We start from the raw sequence: 22581 nt of genomic DNA on the forward strand, positions 1-22581 counted from the left end.
GGGAGAGGGGGATTGGGGTAACTGGTGTGTGGGGAGAGAAGGGGACTGGGAGGACTGGTCTGTGGGGAAGGGGGCGCTGAAGGGGTTGATGTGGGAAGAGGAATCTGGGGTCACTGCTGTGTGTGTGGAGTTGGAGGTCTGGGGTCACTGGTGTATGGAGAGAGATGCTCTGGGAGGATGAGTGTGTAGGGAGGAGGGAGGCTGAAGGGATTGATGTGGGGAGACAAGGACTGGGGTCACTGGTGTGTGGGGAAAGGGGCAGCGGGAGGACTGATGTGTGTGTGGGGAGAGGGAACAGCAGAGACTGGTGTGGGGAGAAAGGCAACTGGGGGAACTGGTGGGGAGAGGGAGGTGCTGGGGGAACTGATGTGCGAGGAGAGGGTTTCTAGGTGGACTGGTATATGGGGAGAGGGGATACTGGGGGCACTGGTGCAGGGGAGAAGGGGTACTGGAGTATGGAAGGTACTGTTGTGTAGGGAGAGAGGGGACTGGGTTGTGGACAGAGTGGTTTCTAGGGGGACTGGTGTATGGGGAGAGGGGGTACTTGAAGGCACTGGTGTGAGGGGGCTTGTTGGGGGAAGTGGTGTAAGTGGGAGAGGTTACTGGGGGTCCTGTGTGTACTGGTATGTATGAGGCACATGTTTGTATGTGTATGTTTGGGGGAGTTCTTGCAGCAAAAAGAAGTTTTGGGGGTGTTGGAGGGGGTAGGAAGAGCACTGGGGTAGAAGTGGGGCAGCTGGGATGTGTTGTGTACCACAAACGTGGAGGTTCTGGCATGGAGCGAGCTGCTCTTCGTCACCAGGACCAAAGCAAGTTCCTCATTAATTAAGTAATTGATTGTATTACCTCCTGGAAACAGCACGTCACACATGGAGTGTAGAGCTGGGCTTCTGGCCTCTCTGTTGGCAGATTTAATGGCTTGTATAAAGGTATGAGCTCACTGTTTTTTTTTCTGGTCCTGCGTATGCAGTGTTAGAGCCAATGGCTGTTCTGCAGAAGGCACACATAGATTAAAAACAGCAGAAACCAAAGCACAGAAAGGTGATTTGTCACAGATTTCAATAAGAAATCAGTGAGAAGCTGAAAACGAACCCTGAATCCCTTCAGTCCCACTTGATGTACACAGCAGAGTGCAACACCCCCCATCTTGGAAATCTTTATGTAAAGCTTCCTAAATAACTGTGCTCACACAGAGGCAGCAGCAGAACCTGCAGCCACGTACCCAGCTGATGAAACCACTGATAAATTGCTGGTGTTTCAGTGCCACAGGAGGCAAATGCAGTATCAGCTCACGTGCTGCAGGCACACAGCTCCAAGCACATCCCTTCCTTCAGGTCAGGAGCAAATTGCTGATCAGTTTCACAGGACAAGCCACGGCAGCCATGCTGCAGGAGGAGTGTGTTGCTCTGGGCTCATGCATATAAGCAGCACTGCCATAAATTCTTGCACACTTTTCTCTGCTTCACTCATCAGGATTAAACCACAGTGTTGTGTAATACACATCTCATACCTTCCCCTCCTGCTCTGTCCCTTAATTACAGCTTTTTGCATTAGAGATGTAGGAAAAAGAACCCAGGCTGTGCTGTTGTCTACTATTCATCTCCATTTTTTTCTTCCCCTGAGAGTGAAGTTCCCCCTCCTGTACTCATGGCCAGAAATACAAAGCATTTATTGTCCTAATTCCCAATTATTTAGGTAGCTGAGTAAGAAGATTTGATGCCTGTATGTTTCTTTTTGCCCTGGCCCAAAAGAGAAACCAGACCTGCTTCTGCACGGGCAAGGAGTTAAATTTGCATGCTGGTTTGAGAAATGCAACTTGACTCCGTGCTTCCTGTGCTGCAGGCTCAGAATATTGGCACCTTCTTTTTGCTGGCTTTGTCTGCAGCTTGGACCTGTGCCACGTTGATAGCATCGTTAACCTTTTCTCATTTACATCCAGGTCTGGAAGGAGGGAGTGTGTGTGTCTGTTGTCACCTGTGTCCTCCTTCCCCCTTGCATCCTCTCAGTCTTCCCCTGATATTCTTTCCAAAGTGCTGGAGGCAAATTAACAAAGAGATACAAGGAATGGATTAAAAACAAAGATCCCTCACCCCAAACAATCTGCAGGAGCAGATCTGCAAGGAGAACTCCTCCCTCTGAGAGCAGATCCTGCAGGATTCCTTCCTTCCAGCCACGCTCCTGCAGTTGCTGCTCGTGCTTTTGTTGCCCGTTCATTTTGCAGTTTTGTGGGTGTCCATCAGGAGGCTGTGAGCTGAGGAGCACCTGTTTCCTCTTTCCAACCACAGCTGCATCAAGTCTGAAAGCAGAAATAAATTTAAAAAAAGAAAGGAGAAAAAAAAGAAGACATTTAAATCATTTCTTAGAATGTAATCTATTGCTTCTTACATATTCTGCAGTTTACATTGTGAGTAAGCAGCACAGTTATGATTATTATTATGTTTTTTTTTTTAGGAAGCTTCCTCAATTATGATTGGAAAATCAATGGTGAAAAGACTTGATTATATATATATATTGCTTTGTTCATCATTGAAAAGTGCTAATGACACTCATTATTTTTGACTCATTTCCTGGCTGGACCTTGTAGGCTTTGTAGCTTTGTGTTTTTGCCATCATAAAAACACAATAAAACAATTGAAGTTTGATTAGAGGCTTTTGTAGGGGGTAGTTTGTTAGTTTTAACAGTTTTGGCCCTGTTTCCTCAGTGCTGTTAGAAACACTCGAGTGTTTGTCATCACAACTTGAACAAAATTCGGTTCCCCTCGGAAGCTGCAAGATGCCAAAATAGCCCAAAAGCAAATATAAGAATAAATCAAAGCAGAAACTGAAGCTCTTAACCGTGTTTTACTGTGCACTGTGAGCAAATCCTGGAGTTTGACTGCAATAAAATATGAGGCATTTTCCAACAAACACGAGAAGCAATGTGTCATTAATGGGCACGTCAGGAGGTGGAGAATTGTTTGGGATTTGCTGAGAAATTAACGATTGGGAGGCTGGGAAACACAACTTTGTGTTTCAACTTTTTCTTTGCTGTTTGGTTCAACGCTCATTTATAGAAAGCAAAGCAGAAATGGAATGGAAATAAAGCTCTTTCCACACCCCCCTGGATTAAACCAGGAGGGCTGAACCTTCAGCAGCCTGGCTCTGTTGGCATCCTGCTTAAAATGCTCTGAAGTCTTCACACCAATCTTCTGTGCTACCTTTAAAAAGAGAACTGCAGGTTTTTGTTGTTGGTTTTTTTCTGGGCATGCCAACAGAAATGGCCAAACACAACAAAATGGGCAACTGAAGTTCTCTAGCCCCACTCTTCTCTTTCAATGAAGGTCTTGAGCCAACAGTTCCCAAGTAGAAGAGTAGAAGTAGAAGTAGAAGAGAAATGAAGACGTGGCTTTAATTTGTTCTCATAGCCAATGAAAGGCTTTTCACACCTGGGCATCAGTGCCACCAGCCAGCCATGGAGTGCACAACCCCAATGGATTTGGCCCTGAGGTCCACCCAAACATCAAGACTTACTCTGAATTACCTTCAGCCACAAACAGCCTCCTCCCATCTGTGTTCCTTCCACCGCAGACAAAGGGGCAGTTCACACTTCGAATGCTCCCACAGGCAGGGGAGGAAGGAGGTGCTTCAGCAAGCCATCAGTTTTCTAGAAAATGGATAAAAGGAGTCTATGAAACTGTGATATCATTGCCACATTGGGTTGAAACCAGCCTACGGCTTCAGAAACCAAGAAAAAGCCAAGCCTAACTTTGATGCCACACATAAAAAATACATTAACTTTAAAAAGAACAGCCCAACTTTTCCATACATTTCAATGCCCTCTGCTGTCCTCCAGTTTACATGCAGCAGGAAGCAGGGATCATCCCACGCTTGCAGGCTGGGTTCATACACTTCATGCCACAGCTGGGAATCCAAACACTGCCCCACACAGTCAATAATGATCACAAAGCAAATTATTTGCTTTATCTCTGGCTTGTTATCTTTACACAGGGGGCCACTACCGTTTCCAGGAACCCCTGCTTCTATCTCCCAGTTGACTCATTTCATTGCAATGATTTTCTGTCTCTTCTGAGGAGGAAATGACCGACGGCGACCGCGTGCATCATTCATTTTTTTTTCTTTTCTTTTTTTTTTTTGTCTGAATAAAAACGGAACCGGTCTAAAGAAGACTACTTCTTTATTTTAGATTTTTAAATATACCAGAACAATATGAGTCAGTCTTTCAAAGAAGCTGAAATAGCGAGTTGCCAGGAACTGGGCTTACACCAAAGTTACACCATGGGCTTTTCTCCTACGAAGACTTGCAGGTGTCGACCTGCCCAAGAAGGCACCAAGAACCACTGAGAAACTCCAGCTAGAAATGGTGCCTGAGCTCCACAGGCTCCAGTTCCTACTCTCGCCCACCAAAAAATGACAAAAATTCCCTCCAATTCCTTATGCTTTCATAGCACAAAATGGGAATAGATCACCGAGAAAGGAGCTCTCACCAGAAACCTGACTTTTCCTGCTCAGAAATAATTCCCAGTACTACAGATCTGCATTTCCTTACGACTGCTGCAAAGGTTCCATCTCACCCAAAGATGGATATCAGAAAAAAGTGTTGTACAGTGAGGGTGGTGAAGCAGTGGGACAGGTGGTGGATGCCTCATCCTCAGAGGCGTTGAGGGTCAGGATCTGGGAACCTTGATGGAGCTGCAGGTGTCCCTGTTCACTGCAGGAGAGTTGGACCAGATGGCCTTTAAGAGTCCCTTCCAACTCAAACCATTCAGAGCCTCTGATTCTATGAAATATTATGTCATGGGAACTTGGAAAGCCTTTTTTTTTTTTGTTACTGCTTGGCTAGCAGGACCAGCAATGCTAACAAGAATTCCAGTCGGTAGGATCTAGGAGGACTCTGGCAAATCAGTGATCACAACTACATGGTCAGAGCATGAGATTGCCATTGCTAAATATGCAAGATAATGGAAAAAATCCCTTATTCTTCCCCATGTCTTGGGTTCTTCACTGCTTAGCAGCCCTTTGCACACTGCTGCTGTGGTTGTGTCCAGGGGATCAGACCCAGCCAGCACGGGTTTGTGAAAGGCAGGTCGTGCTTGACCAACCTCATCTCTTTCTACGACTGGGTGACCAGTCTGATAGATGAGGGAAGGGCTGTTGATGTAGTCTTCCTAGACTTCAGCAAAGCCTTTGACACGGTCCCTCACAGGCTTCTTCTGGGGAAACTGGCTGCCCGTGGTCTGAACAGATAGACACTTCTTTGCGTAAGGAACTGGCTAGAGGGCCGTGCCCAGCGGGTTGTGGTGAATGGAGTGAAGTCCAGCTGGCGACCCGTTTCAAGTGGTGTCCCCCAGGGGTCGGTACTGGGGCCAACCTTGTTTAATATCTTTATTGATGACCTGGATGATGGGATTGAGTGCACCCTCAGCAAGTTTGCAGATGATACCAAGCTGGGAGGTGGTGTTGATCTGCCTGAGGGTAGGGAGGCCCTTCAGAGGGACTTAGGCTGAACCGCTGGGCTGAGGTGAATGGGATGAGGTTCAACAAGGCCAAGTGTCGGGTCCTCCATTTTGGCCATAACAACCCCATGCAGCGTTACAGGCTTGGGGATGAGTGGCTGGATGAGTGCGAAGAAGAGAAGGACCTGAGGCTGTTGGTTGATGCTCGGCTGAACATGAGCCCACAGTGTGCCCAGGTGGCCAAGAGGGCCAACGGCATCCTGGCCTGCATCAGAAATAGTGTGGCCAGCAGGAGCAGGGAGGTGATCATCCCCCTGTACTCAGCACTGGTGAGGCCGCACCTCGAGTACGGTGTTCACTTTTGGGCCCCTCACTACAGGAAAGATGTTGAGATCCTGGAGCGTGTTCAGAGAAGGGCAACAAAACTGGTGAGGGGTCTGGAGCACAAACCTTATGAGGAGCGGCTGAGGGAGCTGGGATTGTTTAGTCTGGAGAAGAGGAGGCTCAGGGGAGACCTCATTGCACTGTACAACCTCCTGAAGGGAGGCTGTGGTGAAGAGGGATTTGGCCTCTTCTCCCAGGCAATGAGCAGGACACGGGGCAATGGCCGCAAGTTGCATCAGAGGAGGTTCAGGTTGGACATAAGGAAGAACTTCTTCTCTCAGAGAGTGGTCAGGCACTGGAATGGCTGCCCAGGGAGGTGGTGGAGTTCAAGATGTGTCTGGATGACGTGCTGCGTGATATGGTTTAGTACTAGTGGTGGCAGTGGTGATGAGGAGACGGTTGGACTGGATGATCTTATAGGTCGTTTCCAACCTTGTGATTCTTGTGATTCTTGTGAGATGTTGAGATCTTCAACAGTGCGACACCGACCTCTGGCAAGGCCTTGAGGAAGAAGTGGCTTACAAACGAGCTGTCACGCTGTCGTCCCATTGGTCTTTCTCCTTTATTTTTTTTCATAGAATCTTAGAAACTTTAAGGTTGGAAAAGATCTGCACAATCATCAAGTCCAACCATCAACCCGTCACTACCAGGGCCCCTCATGGAATCATTAAGGTTAGAAAAGATCTTCAAATATTCAAGTCCAATTGCCAGGACGTCACCACCATACCTACTGAGAATCACAGTTACCCAGCATAGAAAAATACACCCAACCAGAGCTAAATCAAAGCCTGGACACTTCAGCAACATATGCTTTGCATAAAGTGTTTGGATGAGCCCAGATCACCCTGTTCCTTATTTATCTGAATTATTTATCTACTTTTTCTGCTTAAGTGCACGTTTGCTCCTCCCATCCTTGGGGCAGAATCATCCCCGGGCTCTGCATTTCAGTGTTGTCAAGAGGAACAACATTCCTGGGGGTTTAACAACCCATGGGACCAGATGCTTGAAAATATATTGGAAAAAAATCCTATTTAAAGAGGGCAACCAAGTCACTCTTTATGTCCCTCACTGTACAAGGACACTTCCCTAAGAGGTGAAGATAGATAGCTTTTCCCCAGGAAAGCTGGGGAGGGACTTTTTATAAGGGCAGGTAGTGATATGACAAAGGGAAATGGTTTTAAACTGGAAGAGGGTAGATTTAGAAGGTAGATTTAGCTGTGAGTGAAAGCAATGGGGGCTGAAGGATGGGGATGAGGGGAGAGCCACAAAATTGCTCTGAGGGGATCAGGGATGGAGGTGAGGGAAAGAGCCAAGAGCTGAGGGAAGAAATCAGAGGACTGAGGGAAGAAGCTGAAGGAAGGGACTGGAGCCTGTGAAGGAAAAATCTGTGAGAGAAAAATCTGTGAGGGAAGGGGCTGTGGAGAACAGAGCTGAGGTCTGTGAGGGAAGGGATTATGGAACGCAATAGGGGCTGAACTTCATGTAGGAAGGGGCTGAGGGACAGCAATGAGAGCTGAGATCTGTGAGAGAAGGGGTTGAGGGATGGCAATGGGAGCTGAGATCTATGAAGGAAAGGGCTGAGGGATGGCAATGGGGGCTGGAATCTATGAAGGAAAGGGCTGAGGGAAGGGATTGAGGGCTGAGATCTGTGAAGGAAGGGGCTGAGGGATGGCAATGAGGGCTGAGGTCTACGAGGGAAGGGGCTGAAGGATGGCAATGGGGGCTGAGATCTGTGAGGGAAGGGGCTGAGGAGAGAGATTGAGGGCTGAGATCTGTGAGGGAAAGGGCTGAGGGGAGGGATTGAGGGTTGAAGGAAGAGACTGAGGGAAGGCAATGGGGACAGAGGGAAGGGGCTGTGGAAAACATGGCTGAGATCTGTGAGGGAAGGGGTGATGGAAGGGATTGAAGGCTGAAATCTGAGGGAAGGGGCTGTGGAAAACACAGCTGAGATCTGTGAGGGAAGGGGTGAGGGACGGCAATGCGGGCTGAGATCTGGGAGGGAAGGGGCTGAGGAATGGCAATGAGGGCTGAAGGAAGAGACTGAGGGAAGGCAATGGGGACAGAGAGAAGGGGCTGTGGAGAGTAGGGCTGAGATCTGTGAGGGAAGGGGTGATGGAAGGGATTGAAGGCTGAAATCTGAGGGAAGGGGCTGTGGAAAACACAGCTGAGATCTGTGAGGGAAGGGGTGAGGGACGGCAATGAGGGCCGAGATCTGTGAAGGAAGGGGTGAGGGACGGCAATGAGGGCTGAGGTCTGTGAGGGAATAGGGCTGAGGGACAGCAATGAGAGCTGAGATCCGTGAGGGAAGGGGCTGAGGGCTGAGATCTGCGAGGGAAGGGGCTGAGCGACAGCAATGAGAGCTGAGATCTGTGAGGGAAGGGCCGAAGGACGGCAATGCGGGCTGAGATCTGGGAGGGAAGAAGGGGCTCAGGGACGGCAGACGAACGCCGCCGCGCCGCGCTGACCCGCGGGAAGAGGAAAGCCGCGGGCGCGGCCGCGCTGTCTTTCCGGTTCAGTTTTCACTTTCTGTTTTTTTCACCCCTCCGCCGCCCGCCCTCGGCCCGCCCTCCCCTTCCCTCCCCGGGGTTGCCTTCCCCTTCCTGGGGGCCGGCATTGTGCTGCGGTCCCGCAATGCCTCCCCGTTTCTCCTGATTCCCCCTTTTCGGCCCGCCCGGCCCCGGAGACCGCGGTGCCGCGCGGGGAAGGGCCGGGCGGGCGTTATGGCGTGAGGGGACGGAGCGGAACGGAACGGAGAGAGCCCCGAGCATGGGAGAGCGGCGGGACGAGGCGGCCCGAAGGCCGGGAGCGGGTGAGCAAGGCGGTGGGGGGACCGGGGGGACGCCGGCTCTGTCTTTTCCTGCTGGGGATTTGGCCGAAGAGGGGGGGGGGGGGGTTGGGCGTGGATTTGCCTCCCTGTGCTCCCTTATGAAGCGGGGTGCGCCTCAGAGGTTTCCCTTTTCCCTTAGGATGAGGGATGGGAGCAGCCCTCGGCCCTACAGGCAGCCACCCCAAGGCCTTCAGGCCCCCTCAGCTCTACAGGCAGCTGCTCCAAGGCCTTCAGACTCCCTTGGATCTACGGACAACCACCCCCATGCCCTTCATACTCCCTCGGCCCTAAGCCAAGCCCTTCAGATCCCCTCCTCTCTACAGAAAACCGCCTCAAGACCCCATCAACCCTTACTCCAAGGCCTTCAGATCCTCTCCCCCCTACCATAGCCACCCCGAGGCCTTCAGACCCATCACCCCTACAGGAAGCCATGCAAGGCTTTTAGACCCCCTCAGCTCTACAGACAGCCACCCCAAGCCTTTCTGACCCCCTCAGCCTTACCCCAAGGCCTCCTGACCCCCTTAGCCCTGTAGGTAGCCACCCTGAGGCCTTCAGACCCTCTCACCCCTTCAGAGACCATCTCAAGGCCTTCAGACCCCCTCTACTCTACAGGCAGCCATCTCAAGTCTTCAGACCCCCTCAGCCCTACCCTAAACCCTTCAGACCCTCTCACCCCTATAGACAGCCACCCCAAGCCCTTCAGATTCCCTCAGCCCTACCCCAAGTCCATCAGTCCCCCTCACCCCTACAGGCAGCGCCCTAAGCCCTTCAGATCCCCTCAGCTCGGCCCCAAGGCTTTCAGATACCTTCACCCCTACAGACAGCCACCTCGTGCCCTTCAGACTCCCTCGGCTTTACAGACAGCCACGCCATGTCCTTCAGACCCACTGAGCCCTACAGAAGCCCTTCAGACCCCTTCACCCCTCCAGACAGCCATCCCAAGGCCTTCAGACCCCTACACCTCTACAGACAGGCATCTCAAGCCCTTCAGACCCCCTCACCCTTTCAGACAGCTACCCCATGCCCTTCAGACCCCCTCAGTCCTATAGACAATCATCCCAAGGCCTTCAGACCCTCTCACCCCTGCAGACAGCCACCCCAGTTCCTTCAGACCCCCTCAGCCCTACTCTGATGCCTTTGGACCCCCTCAGCCCTATCTCAAGGTCTTCCAAACTGTAGCAAAACTGTTTTAATTTCTCCTTGGGAATGCATTGGCCATTCCAGGCTTCCCAGTTGCTGTGTGTTCTGGTAAAGATAAAATTGGGAAGGGTGTGGTCTTTATTTTGTTGTTGTTGCTTTGTGGCCTCTCCCTGGGAGCTGGGTGAAGCCATGCAGATGCCCTTCAGGAAAGCAGAATGTGAAAATGCAAACATCAGTTTATGTGCAGGATGGAGGCTGGGAGGCCTTTGTTCCCATTTTGGACCCTTGTTGGGATGGGAATCAATCTGCATTACAGATGGAAAAATTGACATTAGAGGTGTGTTTCTGCACTGGTTTTGCACAGTTCTGCCTCTCGATCATCCCCAAACTTGTATGCACTCCTCAATAGGGGGAAATCTGGATGGACAGAATTCCCTGGATTGTGTTACTTTGCTCTGACACTGGCTTTGCTAACCATATCCTGGCCTGCATCAAAAGAAGTGTGGTCAGCAGGGTGAGGCCTCACCTGGACTACCATGTCCTCATGTGGAGTCCTCAGTAGAAAAAAGACATGGATCTGGTGGAGCACACCCAGAGGAAGACAACAAAAATAGTCCAAGGGGTGGAGCACCATCGTGCCAGATTTCAAGCTTCATTGGCACAGATCTTTGAGGAGTTGTGTGGTAATCCAGAATGTTGAACCTGTCTATATTAAAAATAGTTTATTTTATTTTCTCTTCTGCTGTTATTTGGTGATTTGCTTCATAGCTTAACTGCAGGTGAAGGGAAGGAGCACTGTTTTGGCATTGTTTGGCTTTTTTTCTTTCTGATGATAACGATCTGATAGTTCTTGTGGTTATCTAAAATTGGCATGTGTGTGGGTAGATCTGATTGTTTGGCTTCATTTCTGTTTCTGCTGGAAACTGTAAGTGTGTCTTTGTAATTTCCAAAGCCAACGGGTTCACAGAGAATGTGTGGTGGAGCTCTGTCTCTGCGTCAAGGAGAGCAAGAAAATGGAAGAAAGTCAACGCTGAAAGAAGAGCTTCTATAGTGAGAGCAAAAGGAATGCCATCAAACAAACTGAAGAATAGATTCAACCCTGTTTCAAGCTTTCTCAAGCACAAAAGGACTGATTGGAGGAGTATAGCTACAGCTTTTCAGGCAGGTCTACCCAACGACCTGCCCAATTTGTCCAGCCACAATCCTTTTTTTTTTTCCCTTTTCCCAAATGGAAAGCACATCATGAAACATCATGTAGCAAAGGCCATTACTTTGCCATCATTTGGGTCTTAAGTTGCTGTGCACACTTTTACAGCTCTCCCTCAGCATTGAGTCTGATTGTCTCGTGGCTATTGGTTTTGTAAAGAAAGGGACTTCTTAGTTGTCTGAATGCTAAAGTGGTGATGATGGTGCTGGATTTGGGAAGAGTCAACGCAGACACCTGCAGATGAGTGGCTCCACAAAGTGGCAACCCAACAGAAGAGGAGAGCTGGAGAAAGAGGAGGCTTTGAGGAGCATCTGTGAAGATGAAAGACAGCAACAACTGTGTGATGAATGAAGGAGGGCAAGCCTGCAATAACCACATCTTCAATTATGTGAGCAGCTGAAGGTAACAGGAAGGAGGTTCAAAAATCAAAGAAATTGTACTTGGAAGGTTTCTCCAGAGCAGGATTCCTGCTCTGAGAAGATTGTCACCAACATCAGAATGGGGCAGCTCTGGCTTTGCCCATCCAAGAGTGAGCACTCCCATGTTTCTGTGACCTGTCTAAAGGCCTTGTCACCCTCCAGAGTAAAAAAAAATTCAAGTTCCAGAAAGGTTGTTGATCCTCTGGGCAGAGTGGTGTCTCTTCTGAGTGGGTGCCCTGCATCATCTTACTCCTCAAAGGTGATAAAAGTAAATATTGCCTACCTGGATAATTGCATTTCCCTGTGTATCTAGAGGGAATTTTAAATACAGCCCAGCACCTGTTTGTTTTTTTTTCTTTATTTTTTTCCAGCTTATCAGCAACCACTGTGAGTGTTTTAGGTACATCAAACCAGGAACCTGCAAAAGATAGCAGAGCTCTATAGTTGGAAGGCTTTTTGCATGCCAGCCACTCTTCTTCTGAGAATACAACATACAATGCAGAGAGGTGGTTTCTTTCTCTTCTTTCTCCCGAATGCTTGTGCTGCCTGTGAAGGTTTGTGGCTCGAGGACTTCCTGACGAAGAGCTGGTATCTCAGTGTTTAATAGATTCATTTTTTTTCCCCACAAATCTGAGGGGATTGTGGAACCCATTTGTAGCATCCTGCGGGTGCTACCTTTGGAAAATGCTGAACGTTATTGGAACCCCACCTTTCCACCCTAGAAATGTGAGGTTGTAGCTGTCTTTGGGTGTGAGGAATAGGAAGGAAGAAAGGAAGAAAGTGAAAGAAAAAGAAGCAGCAAAGCTACGAATGTGGCTGATGCAGCAGGAGCAGTGGGAACGGGGTGCTTGTCTGGTGCAGTAGATTGTGTTCTGGGATTGAAAAGCTTTGAAGAGCACACATTAAAACACAAGAAAAGCCTGAAAGGCTCTAATAAACCGAATCACTTCCTGCTTCAGTGCCATGCTAACCATCCCACGCTGCCTGGACCTGGTCCTCGTGGGCACAGGACACCTCCTCCATAGCAGGACCACATTGCAGTCTCTGGGGTCTGCTTTGGTTGATCAGTTTGCAAATAGTCTGCCTTAATTTGGGCTTACACTGAATGAGTAAAGAGGCTCCTGTGTAGTGGTGCTGCAACACTGATGAACCAAGGCTCATTATGAAAGTTGGGCTGCACGGGCTGTAGCTAAGAGAAGCTCGCAGGTGAAGAGCTGATCAAGCAGGTAATAATGTGTGCTTTATAATTAGAGCAGGATTTAAAGGGACAGTTCATGTAATTGTCATAATAGTTACCACGTGCTGGAGGTGAGCAGCAAAATCAGAGTGGGAGATGAAAAAAGAAGAGAGCAAGTGGATGTCAGTGGGAGGAGGGTGGTCTTAAGGAGTTTCACCTTGCAGTACGTGGACTTTCCAGTGGTGTGGTGTGTGATGCCCCAACCCATGCTGGGAGCAACGTCTGCTGTTACAGCTCACACTAATGATGGCTCTGCAACCCAAAAATGGAAGAGATGAGATGGGGAAGGGCTGCGTGGAGCAGGATGCACACCCATAGGCGAGCAGTGTGACCGTGTTCAGCCTGCATTGACCACGTGGATTTTGGAGATATGACAGCATTCAGATACATGCAGCAAGCACTACTAAAACATTAAGGTTAAAGAAAAGAGAAAAGAAAACCTTGTTTTCTAGTACAAGCCTGTACTGGTAAGTGGTTCAAAAAGCGTGGGTTTTCCTCCTGGGCTGGCTTTGGAAGTCTCCACGTGGTGAGGCCATCCAGAGGTCATTTGCATGAGCAGAAAGAGGATCCTGCAATTGCAGAGTCTGAGCTGCTTGGCCTCAGCTGGCCCTGTTGACTGACATCCAGCACAGAATCTGGAAGAGGAGCAGCAGCGTGGGACTCCTGGGTGCGTTATGAACTGCAAAGGTGACTGCTCTCTCGGGGCTGGAAATCACCAGGACTGTGAAATTTTATCCTGAGGACTTTTTTGGGCATGGATAACATCCAGTGTAGGTTCATTTGGGCTCTGTTGGTGGCAAGCCATGCTGGGCTTCTCCATCTGTACGTCTATCCATCATCTCCATCATCTATCCTTTGTCTATCCAGCCATTCTCCATCCATCCCATTGACCATCTGTGAGAAATCATCCCCCTCTCCCCTTAAGATGCCAAGGGATGATGGTGGCACATCCAAGCTGCTGGGAGGGAAAGCTAGCACTTTCACTTTTGCTTCTGGTAGGCACTTTCACTTTCCCCTGCTCAGAGCCTGCTCAGTGCCTGCCAACCTCAGCATGAGGGCTGCACTCAATGCAGCCAGGGTTTTGCTGGTCTTTCTGTAAGCGCAGAGCTGAAGGAGCCTCTTTACATCTGAAAGGGGACACGGAGGTCGAGGTGAGCTGTGGGACTCAGTGCAACGCTCTGCCTGTTCCATCTCGCCTGTTTATGTATGACTGAGGCAACTTTTGGGGGGGACTTTCGTTTTTACGCTGCAGCTGAACTGGAAAGGAACAGAAGGAGCAATTGTTTGAGTTAGAACCTCCCAAACTTGTCAGTGATGTAGAGCTGCAAAGTAGGAGGAGCAGAACATTGCGTGGCTGTGGACATGAGTGTTATTGTAGTGCTCAGGGCAGGAAGCAGAAGGGGACATTGTGTTCTGTTCAAGTTCTTGAGCAGAGCTGGGACATAACTCCCTGATCTGCGTCACGTGGAGGAGCTGGACTGCCCTGACTGCTGCCTTGAAGATGCAAGAAGGTGACAGAGCAAAGCAAAAGGCAAGTGAGGAAAAAGTGAGCAAAGGCTGAGAGAAATAGCAAGATTTATCACATAGGCAGTGTTTCTGTCTTCTTTTTTCCCCTGAGTTAGGAGGAAATGAAGAAACAGATCAAAATGTACCCTTTAAAAATAGGAGTCAAACCCCAAGGAGATTTCAGGGCTGATGCCATCTTATTGCCAAAGCAACAGGGGCCTTTCCGTTGCAGAAGCTAAAATGAGAACTTATCTTCAAAAATGGCTGTGAAGTTCTTCTTAAAGGGGAACCAGCATGCAAAACTTGCTCTTTACATCAGGTTTGGAGTTTCCACGTTTCTTTCCTCATAGGTGATTGGTTTTTATGTTTGAAGTTCATGGGCTTGTAAGAAATAAACCTTTCTGATGCGTCTGTGTTGCAAAATCAGCTTGAGGTTTGAAATCCCGTAGATCATGAATCATCACCAGTGATAAAGCCTTCTAAATGTGCAATAGAGACCAAACCCAGGATTTCCTGTATTTCTGCATGGCTGTTTTATTTAACATTTGGATTTGAACAGCTTCAGGAGCATAAAAACTGCGGTGCTTTCATTTGTCTACGCGTCTGTATGTGATTTGTTGATTGGGATGTGGATCTCCTGTTGGTGGGAGGCTCTTGGGAAGTGTTTTACTGAAGTTTTTCTTTCCTTGGGAGATTTGTGGAGAGAATGTGGGCTTTGGGAGAGCAGCCAATTGAGGCTCTGAAGTGAGAGAACCATGTTCTTTAAGACCTGAAAGCTTTTAGGGTTAAACTGATAGCCCTAAGAAGCTGATCTGATCACAGACCAGGAAACCTCAGTAACTTCTTAGCAGAAGAGAAAACTCTGACTTGCTCAGAGATCATAAAGTTAATTTACCATCAGGTTTTGCTTCTGGCAGTTGTGAAAAATTTTACCTTTTTTTTCTTTCTGTTGCAAAAGAAGAGTTTGAAGGGTTTGATGGCAAACTGGGAGCTCCTGTTCCTCCTGGCTGAGGGCAGTTAGCTTTCAGACAAAGTGCTGTGTGCCTGGAGGGACACAGCTAAAAAAGTTCCCTTGGGTGCTGCAGAGCTGATGGATCAGCCCCGTGGAGATGTGGGCTTGTTAAATGAGCCAAGCTGCCACCCAGCTCTGCTGAGGCCCTGTGCTGATATCTGGGAACGTCCAGAATTAATATTTGGCACTTCCTTTTGGCTTCATTTCTTATGATCATCTTAGAGGTCTTTTCCCAATGTAATAATCCTACGATTCTTTCACCAGGTTTGTATCCGGAGTTCAGAGAGTCAAGTTCCCTTTTGCAGACAGCGGTTTCGGTGCTGCAGAATTCCTACTTGGACTCTACATCTCAGGATGGTTTTTGGTACAGCCAAGCAATTCTGGTGGAAAATGACGTTTTTCTGAATGAGGTAAGGCTGCTGGGAGTTGCTGGAAGCTCAGAAAAGGGCAGTGTTTCTCACCTGCATACATTGTAGTGCCCCATTTGCAGCTAGCAACTGGAGAGCTTTTGCTTTCTTCTTCTTCCTTCCCATTCTGATTAGGAACAAAAGGTCAATTCATCCAGCATTGCCAAGTATTCAGCAGTTCTCCTGGAGCAGGCCTTCAGGCACAGGTTGAAATGCTGGTTTGATGCTTGGAAGGAGAGCTTTAATGACTTTGCATATCATGCATAGTTCTGCTCATTCACAGCAAGGCAGATGCCCACAGTGGTATTTCTGCCATCATGCCTAAGCAAGCACTAGATTTAACCCCAAGTTTCCCTTTTTCCAGCATTTATGAAACCACTTTTAAATGCCTTCCTATAGTTTTCTTGGCATGGAATAGGCTTTCCCTTCTGAAAGCCTATCCTCATGGAGCTGGCTGGCCTGCTTGTTGTCATGAATTAAATAGAGCTTGGAGGCCTTAGAATATCCTGAGTTGGAAGGGACTCAAACTCCTAGCTCCATGCAGGACCATCTAGGAAAGTCACTACAGAGCTGGATAAAATACAAGGAGGGGAGGAATTAAGTCATCTGATGGTTTTCTTGTGAGTTCTAAAGTCAAAATAAACCAAAGCACTGATGAGACCATTGTTTTCTTATCGTAGAACACCATTACAAAAATCTTATCCTTCCATGTCTTCTTTTATTACAGTGCAAAGGCAGCATGGTTGCAGTTCTCTGCTGTCAGCACTGGGAACACATGCTGCTTTGTTAGACAAAAGAAATAGAGGTGACATAATCTGGCTGGAGCCAAACCCTCTGAGCTGTAATTGCATGATACATCTGCCCTCAAATCAAACAGTTTTGGCTTCCCTGGTCAGTGGAGAAAGTTTTCTCCAAGCACCCCCTCTTGATGTCTGTTCCATAGCCGAGATGGTTTGTCATCTGATGGCCACAGCTGGTCACTAAATGTGGTGCTTGATGAGCCCATGGGAAAAAGCTCTCCAGTAGCCTGACAAAATGTGGTGAAAGGAGCACAGTGGAATAATGCTGGATATTCCCAGCTGTGTGGTTTGGGGCACTTATGGTGGGAGTGGGTACAAGAGCTGGACAAGCAGCTGATGTGACCACAGCTGGAGGGAGGTATGTGGGACACGCTGTGCTCACGTTCCCTGCACTGCTCAGTTGTTGGTTCTGGTGCAAATGGAGTAGAACAAAGTGTCCTTGTGTCTTCTGCAGCTCAAAGCTTTTGTCCAAGCAAAGGAAGCAGCTGGATACAGCCAAGAGGAGCTTGAGGAGACCTTTGCATTTCTTCTGTTTGACAACGAAGAAGAGGTAACCTCAAATGTTTATTCAGCTTAGGAAGTCAATGCCAAGTGCTGACACGTGTGCTCCTTCCCAGCAAAGCCCAGCAGCTCTGTTAACAGAAGGTCCTGGCTCTTTGTACCCCACTTATGTACTGCTACATAAATGGTCCAAAGCAGATTCTGAAAGTAGCTCCTGGGATGTTCTAGAGATGGATCCTAATTTGGGTCTCTCCAGTTGGCTCCAGTCTGAGGTCTCCCTTGCCCTCTGTAGAGAACTGTAAGGAATCTGCCTTTGTTCCAGTGGATTTACAGTCAAGTACAGGCAAATAAAACCCTTCACATACAATTAGAAGAGACAGGAAGACTGAAGATAGGATTTACCAGCTGGTTTTGAGCAAATTCCCTTGGTTTTGCTATCTGCGTAGAGAGAAAGCCTGACCATTTCTGGGAAATATTTTTCCTGCCTGTTTTCTCAAGAGGATGTGTTTGATTTTTGTGTGAAGAGTTTGCCTGCACAAGGATACTCAGGGAGTCTAGGGAGAATTCATTTGTCACACGCTTCAATGGCACCATGGTAAATCCCTGTAGTGATAATTCTGTTCAGAATGAGAGTAGCCTGAATGCATCAAAATGAACCACGTTCAGCCTAAGTTTGGGAGTAAGCGTTGTCCCATAGAGAATCCTAGAATCATTAAGGTTGGGAAAGGCCATTAAGACCATCTAATCTAACCATCACCACATCACCAACCTGGCCTCTGAAGCATGTCCCCAAGTGCCACATGCATGTACAATTTAAGGTTTGTTTTAATTTCTCACCCACGAAGAGTTCAAATAGACTGTCCCTCTTTGGTCTGCGTGCGTTTGGTCTTTGCATGCTTTGGTGAATCCACTTTGAAAGTGAATGAAATCAGTACTGTTGAGACACTCCCAAGGAAGTTATTGTGCCCCAGCAGGTGTGAGTGTGGAGTGAAAGGTGTTGTTTGCATTCATGCCGGCCCGTTGCAGTTATCTTTCAACAAATTTCCTGTGCAGATAAGGCTGGACTTTGAAATGCTTGCGTTGGTTTCTGGAGGAGTTGAAATTCTTCCACGCTTTCTAAAGAATTTTCTCTACCCTGCAAATGTAGAAAATCCTTCTGTTTCCATAGGGCAGCAATCCTTGAGAAGTGCAACTCATTGTTTAGCACCCAAAGCAACACGTTTTCTTCTCGTTGATTTCAACTGGTTTAATCGTGTTCGTGCTGCAGGAGTTTTGGGTCTGTAGTGATCTCTAATTGAAGTTCAGCACGTAAATGTTTGCCTACTGCTAGCATTCTGCTGGCTGTTGCACTATAGATTTGGTTGCTGTGTCCTTTACCTTTGAAAACAGACAGCAAAACAGGCTGTTTCTTCTTTTGAAGGCAAAAGAGGTGTGTCAGACTGGCCTCCGTGTGAACAGCAGTTCCATTTCCATGCTTGGTGACCCAGCAAAAGGTAAGATTTCCATTTAGCTCACTGCTCTGGGAGCACTGCCTCATTTAAAAGCACAAGCCCAGATAAACCCTCGGTGTTGCCTTTCTATTTACTCAGTGGGAACTGCTTGTTACTTAGCAGGTAAACGACACTTGTTTGGATCAAAGAAGCAGCAGGGTCTTCCTTTTACTCCTTCAACAAGATGAGGATGGGATATACTCCAGAACATGTATTATCTCTCCTCTGCAATTCAGATTTTTTCTCCTTTGCTAATAAACACTCATATTCACCCAACATGACTTTTTGGCAACCCTCCATCTGCTCTAAAAAGTCCACTTGCTGAGCTTTTTTGCCAGCAGTTCTGTTAATAACTAGAGCAGATTGTGTTGTGCCAAAGCCCTTCACAGCCTGTGTCTGTTCCTTGCCCAAAGGCCTGAGGTCTCAAGGCACACAGTGCAGACCACGTTATTCAAAGAAATCCTTCTGCCAGGAGCAGAATGTCTCCCAGTGCTTGTCCTGGAAATCTTTGCAGGCCAAGGCACCAAATTTTGGAATTGTCCATAGCAGTGAGGGCCAAACCAAGCAAGACTGGAAGTGGTTATTTACCTGTGCATATATCTTAGTCCTGATTGACTGAGATATGACAGTATGTCTCTTTGTAGAGATTTTGTCACACTCTCCTGGAAGAGACAAGTCTTTGCTTAATCCATTTTCATGCACTGTCGTGTGTTGCAGGAAAAACAGACCATTCTTGTAATCTTGCATTGCTTTGTCTTTGCAGGGGTGTATATTTCCAAGTACGCAGACTGCCTTCATCCGAGACCTTGGTATCATGGAAAATCAGGCTTTATTGTCATTTGTAAGCTAATCAAGGTAAAATGCATGGAATAGTTTTTGGAAATCACTGTACAATGCAGGCAGTTTTTAAGGATGCATTGATGCTTGTCAGTGTGACGAGGCAGGGTGCAAAATCAGCTCTGTTGAGAGCTGTTGGGGATTTTTGACCGTGGGATGTGTCAGATTAGAAAGCAAGGTATCAGACTGCTTTTGGCTGATGGTTTGCAGGGATGCAGAGGACCTTCCAAATTCCCAATAGGGTTTTTTCACTTCTTTCCCTGGACTGTTATGTATTTTTCAAGGGGTTCAAGGCAGAAGCCTTAGGATCACAGTGTGGCCAGGGTTGGAAAGGAACTCAAGGATCACGAATCTCCAACTCCCCTGCCATATGCAGGGCCACCAAGCTCCCCATTTAATACCAGACCAGGCTGCCCAGGCCCCCATCCAATCTGGCCTTGAACACCTCTTAGGGTGGTTCAGATCATAGCTCCATTCTCTTCTTCTGTGGCACTGGGGTATGGCCCCTCTCTCCTTTTCCCTTGAGCTCCTGCAATGACAACACATTACTCCTATTGTCTGCTATGACAAGCTCAGAGGAGTCCTCCTATTTGTGAAGATTCAAATGCTTTCAAACCCCTCACAGTAGGGAGAATCTGGCTGCCAGTAGCAGTTTTCTTTGGGGAAAAAAGCCATCAGGGATCTTTTAAAACATATTTCTGCAAACACTTATGTGAGTTTTTATATGTCAGTGGCTTGTTTACTTTTTTCACACAGGGGAAGGTCAAGGTGGTATCTGAGAATTACACAACCAGCTACACCTGCCCATCTCCTGGCTATGATTGTCACGTTGCCATGAGCACGAGCATCATGTCATCAAAGAGCAGCCCCTGCCAAGCCTTTGAACAGAACCAGGTATGGGGTTTGGGGCAGCAGGGAAAAGCAGTGCTGGCTGAGGTGCCTTGCTCATTCCTTAACGTTTGTTTTCTTCTCTCTCTCCCTTCTCACCCCAGTACTACGTGTATGAAGTGTCCGAGGGCAGCACTGCGGAGCGCCCCAGGCAGATCTGCCCATACATAGTCATTGCCTGCCAGTACAGGGAGCCAAAGGAAATGCCCATCTTGGCTAGAGAGAGCCTGTAAGCAGCTTGCTGTTATTCTAAAGTACTGCATTGCTTTTGTGGGCTGTTTTCCCTTCCTTGTTGCTAAATATTCCTCTTTTTCTCCCTTTTCTCTAGACCTGAGCCTAACCACAAAGGTAAGAGCATCTGATCACTGTTGTTTTATTTTCATAAAAGAACCGTTCTGTTTGCTCTCTCTTCCTTTCCCTAAGACATTCTCCCTTCTGCCTTTAGGACTGTACTGCCCATGGAGGGGGCAGCTCTCCATCCAGGGCCAGCTCTTGTGCAACATTGCCCTAAGGACCCCATACAGCTCCACAATTCCAGCACAGCTGTAAGTTGCCATTTCCTTTTCTTTCTGCAGAGCATTGCAGCCACTTTTGGTGATGATTTTGGGATCACCTTTGGGTTCTTAGCAGACAGGTTGTTGACTTCCAGCATCCATGTGGCAGCAAAAGCCAATTTTGAGTCTCCTGCTTTATCCCTTTGTTGATCAGCAACTTCTTGAACCCACACACATATATGTAGAGGGAATTCTCAATGTCAGGAAGGGGTGTTGGGCAGCCAGCAGTGTCACAGTAGCAGCTGGAGGAGGACACAAGACCAGGCCCTGTACTACAGCTGGAAACAGTTATATTTTGTCAGTGCTTTGCTATGTAGACCATTTGGGGATGTTTATTCTAAAAGAATAATCCCTGTGTGGGACTTGCTTGCCCTGTGAGAAATGGGCTTTCTGACAGTGCAGATACGGTCAGCCACTTATGTTTACAGATTGGAAAATAAACCAAGTATTGAGGCAACTAACGTTCAAAAAAAAAATGAAATACTAAAAATCTTCAGTAGTCAGAGGTTAACCAGCAGTCAGCAACTTGAAACAGCCAGTAACAGAATCATCAGTGTTTGGAGGAGTTTTCAGGCAAGATCTTCCAACCAGCTAAATGCTGAGCAAGCTGCATCTCCAGCTTCTCCAGAGCTGCTTTCTCTGGTTCTTAGTGATGGGGCCACCTGGGATTTTTGCTGTGGCTAATCCTGAGAGCCTTTTATGCATGTGTTCTGACCCTCTGCTCCTTTCTCCCCATAGCCCTCACAACCTGGACATTAACCATGTCATGGGTTTGTCTGACTTGAAAAAAAAGCTTCCAGAAGCTGCATTTGGGAAAAGGAATTACATTGAGAATGAAGGTGAGTGTAAAAACCTGCCACTGTGGTGTGGTGTCTGTAGTCAAGCACTTTGCTCTGCTTGGCAGAGGGCACAAAAGGAGGTTGCCTGTACCTGCATCTTTATGATTCTTGTGCTGTTTGCTTTTTGGGTTGAGGTTTCGATGATCCTGGCAACTCTCAGCTCTTGAGAGTTGAGCTCTTGATTGGCTGCGAGTGGCTGTGACTGCAGCAGGCACACAGTTACTGACACAGATACTGCAGGTTGCACACTGAGAGCTCTGATATGATTTGCAGAATATTCATGTGAATTTTCCTGGTATCTTGCACCGAAATAAACGTAGGCTGCTGCAGTGCTTCCTCCAGTGAGTGTATCACCTGTGTGAGCCTGATCATGGAACTGATGAGGCTCCTTTGAGGTCTAGCATTCAGCTTACAGTGCAGATCTACACAGGGGGCAGTGCCAGGACATGGGAGGAAGCAGAAGTAGGGGAGGCCACAGCAGTGCTTGATTAAGGTGCCTTGGAGCTACATTCTTACAATTGGTTGATGAAAGAGAGGAAACGCTCATTTGAACTGAAGAATTTTGCTGTGAGATTCATAAAGGAGTGGGGTGGGACTGAGAACTTGCTTTTGTTAAACTCCCCTTGGGATGAGAGTGCAGACAGAATAAGGACGATCTGCAGCAGCACTTTAGAATGAGATCTTTACCTCCAAAAGGTTTCCTGTATATATTGAAGCACACAGCAGCACCAGTTAAACTGTTTTTGTTAGCTACATAGATAAGACAGGAAACATCTCCTCTGAAGCATGAGCTGAAGAGGAAACTCACTATAACATAACTATATAGACCAGCTTAGGAAATCTTGATCACAGCATTTGAAGAAAAATAAACCTCCCAAATCAGTATTGCCATCAGTTTCACATCCATCCCCCTGCTATGGGAGCACTGTTTTGTTTTGCTCTTGTATCAAGTTCTCTCTCTTTTATCTGCAGTTTGCTTTCAGGGCGTTTACTTCAGTCTGTATGAAGTGGAAATATCCAATAAGGATCAACATAAAATGGATCAGCTGCTAGAAAATCTAAGGAAAAGGGACTTGGTAA

The 22581-nt window shown here is 47.7% G+C and overlaps 1 protein-coding gene across 1 annotated transcript in view; it reads left to right on the forward strand.

Annotated features, from left to right (window-relative positions):
* The first annotated feature begins 8373 nt into the window (after positions 1-8373).
* TASOR2 (transcription activation suppressor family member 2) overlaps positions 8374-22581 on the forward strand; it is a 33148-nt gene continuing 18940 nt past the window's right edge. The window contains exons 1-11 of the mRNA XM_052680798.1: positions 8374-8646; positions 15450-15595; positions 16847-16942; positions 18314-18386; positions 19147-19238; positions 19977-20114; positions 20213-20337; positions 20437-20456; positions 20554-20653; positions 21401-21501; positions 22474-22577. Of these exons, the coding sequence (XP_052536758.1) occupies positions 8604-8646; positions 15450-15595; positions 16847-16942; positions 18314-18386; positions 19147-19238; positions 19977-20114; positions 20213-20337; positions 20437-20456; positions 20554-20653; positions 21401-21501; positions 22474-22577 (1038 nt within the window). The 5' untranslated portion in view covers positions 8374-8603. The remainder of the gene's footprint in view (positions 8647-15449; positions 15596-16846; positions 16943-18313; positions 18387-19146; positions 19239-19976; positions 20115-20212; positions 20338-20436; positions 20457-20553; positions 20654-21400; positions 21502-22473; positions 22578-22581) is intronic.

Source organism: Tympanuchus pallidicinctus, unplaced genomic scaffold (assembly GCF_026119805.1).
Source record: "Tympanuchus pallidicinctus isolate F22 unplaced genomic scaffold, pur_lepc_1.0 scaffold19, whole genome shotgun sequence".
In the NCBI taxonomy this organism is placed as follows: domain Eukaryota; kingdom Metazoa; phylum Chordata; class Aves; order Galliformes; family Phasianidae; genus Tympanuchus; species Tympanuchus pallidicinctus.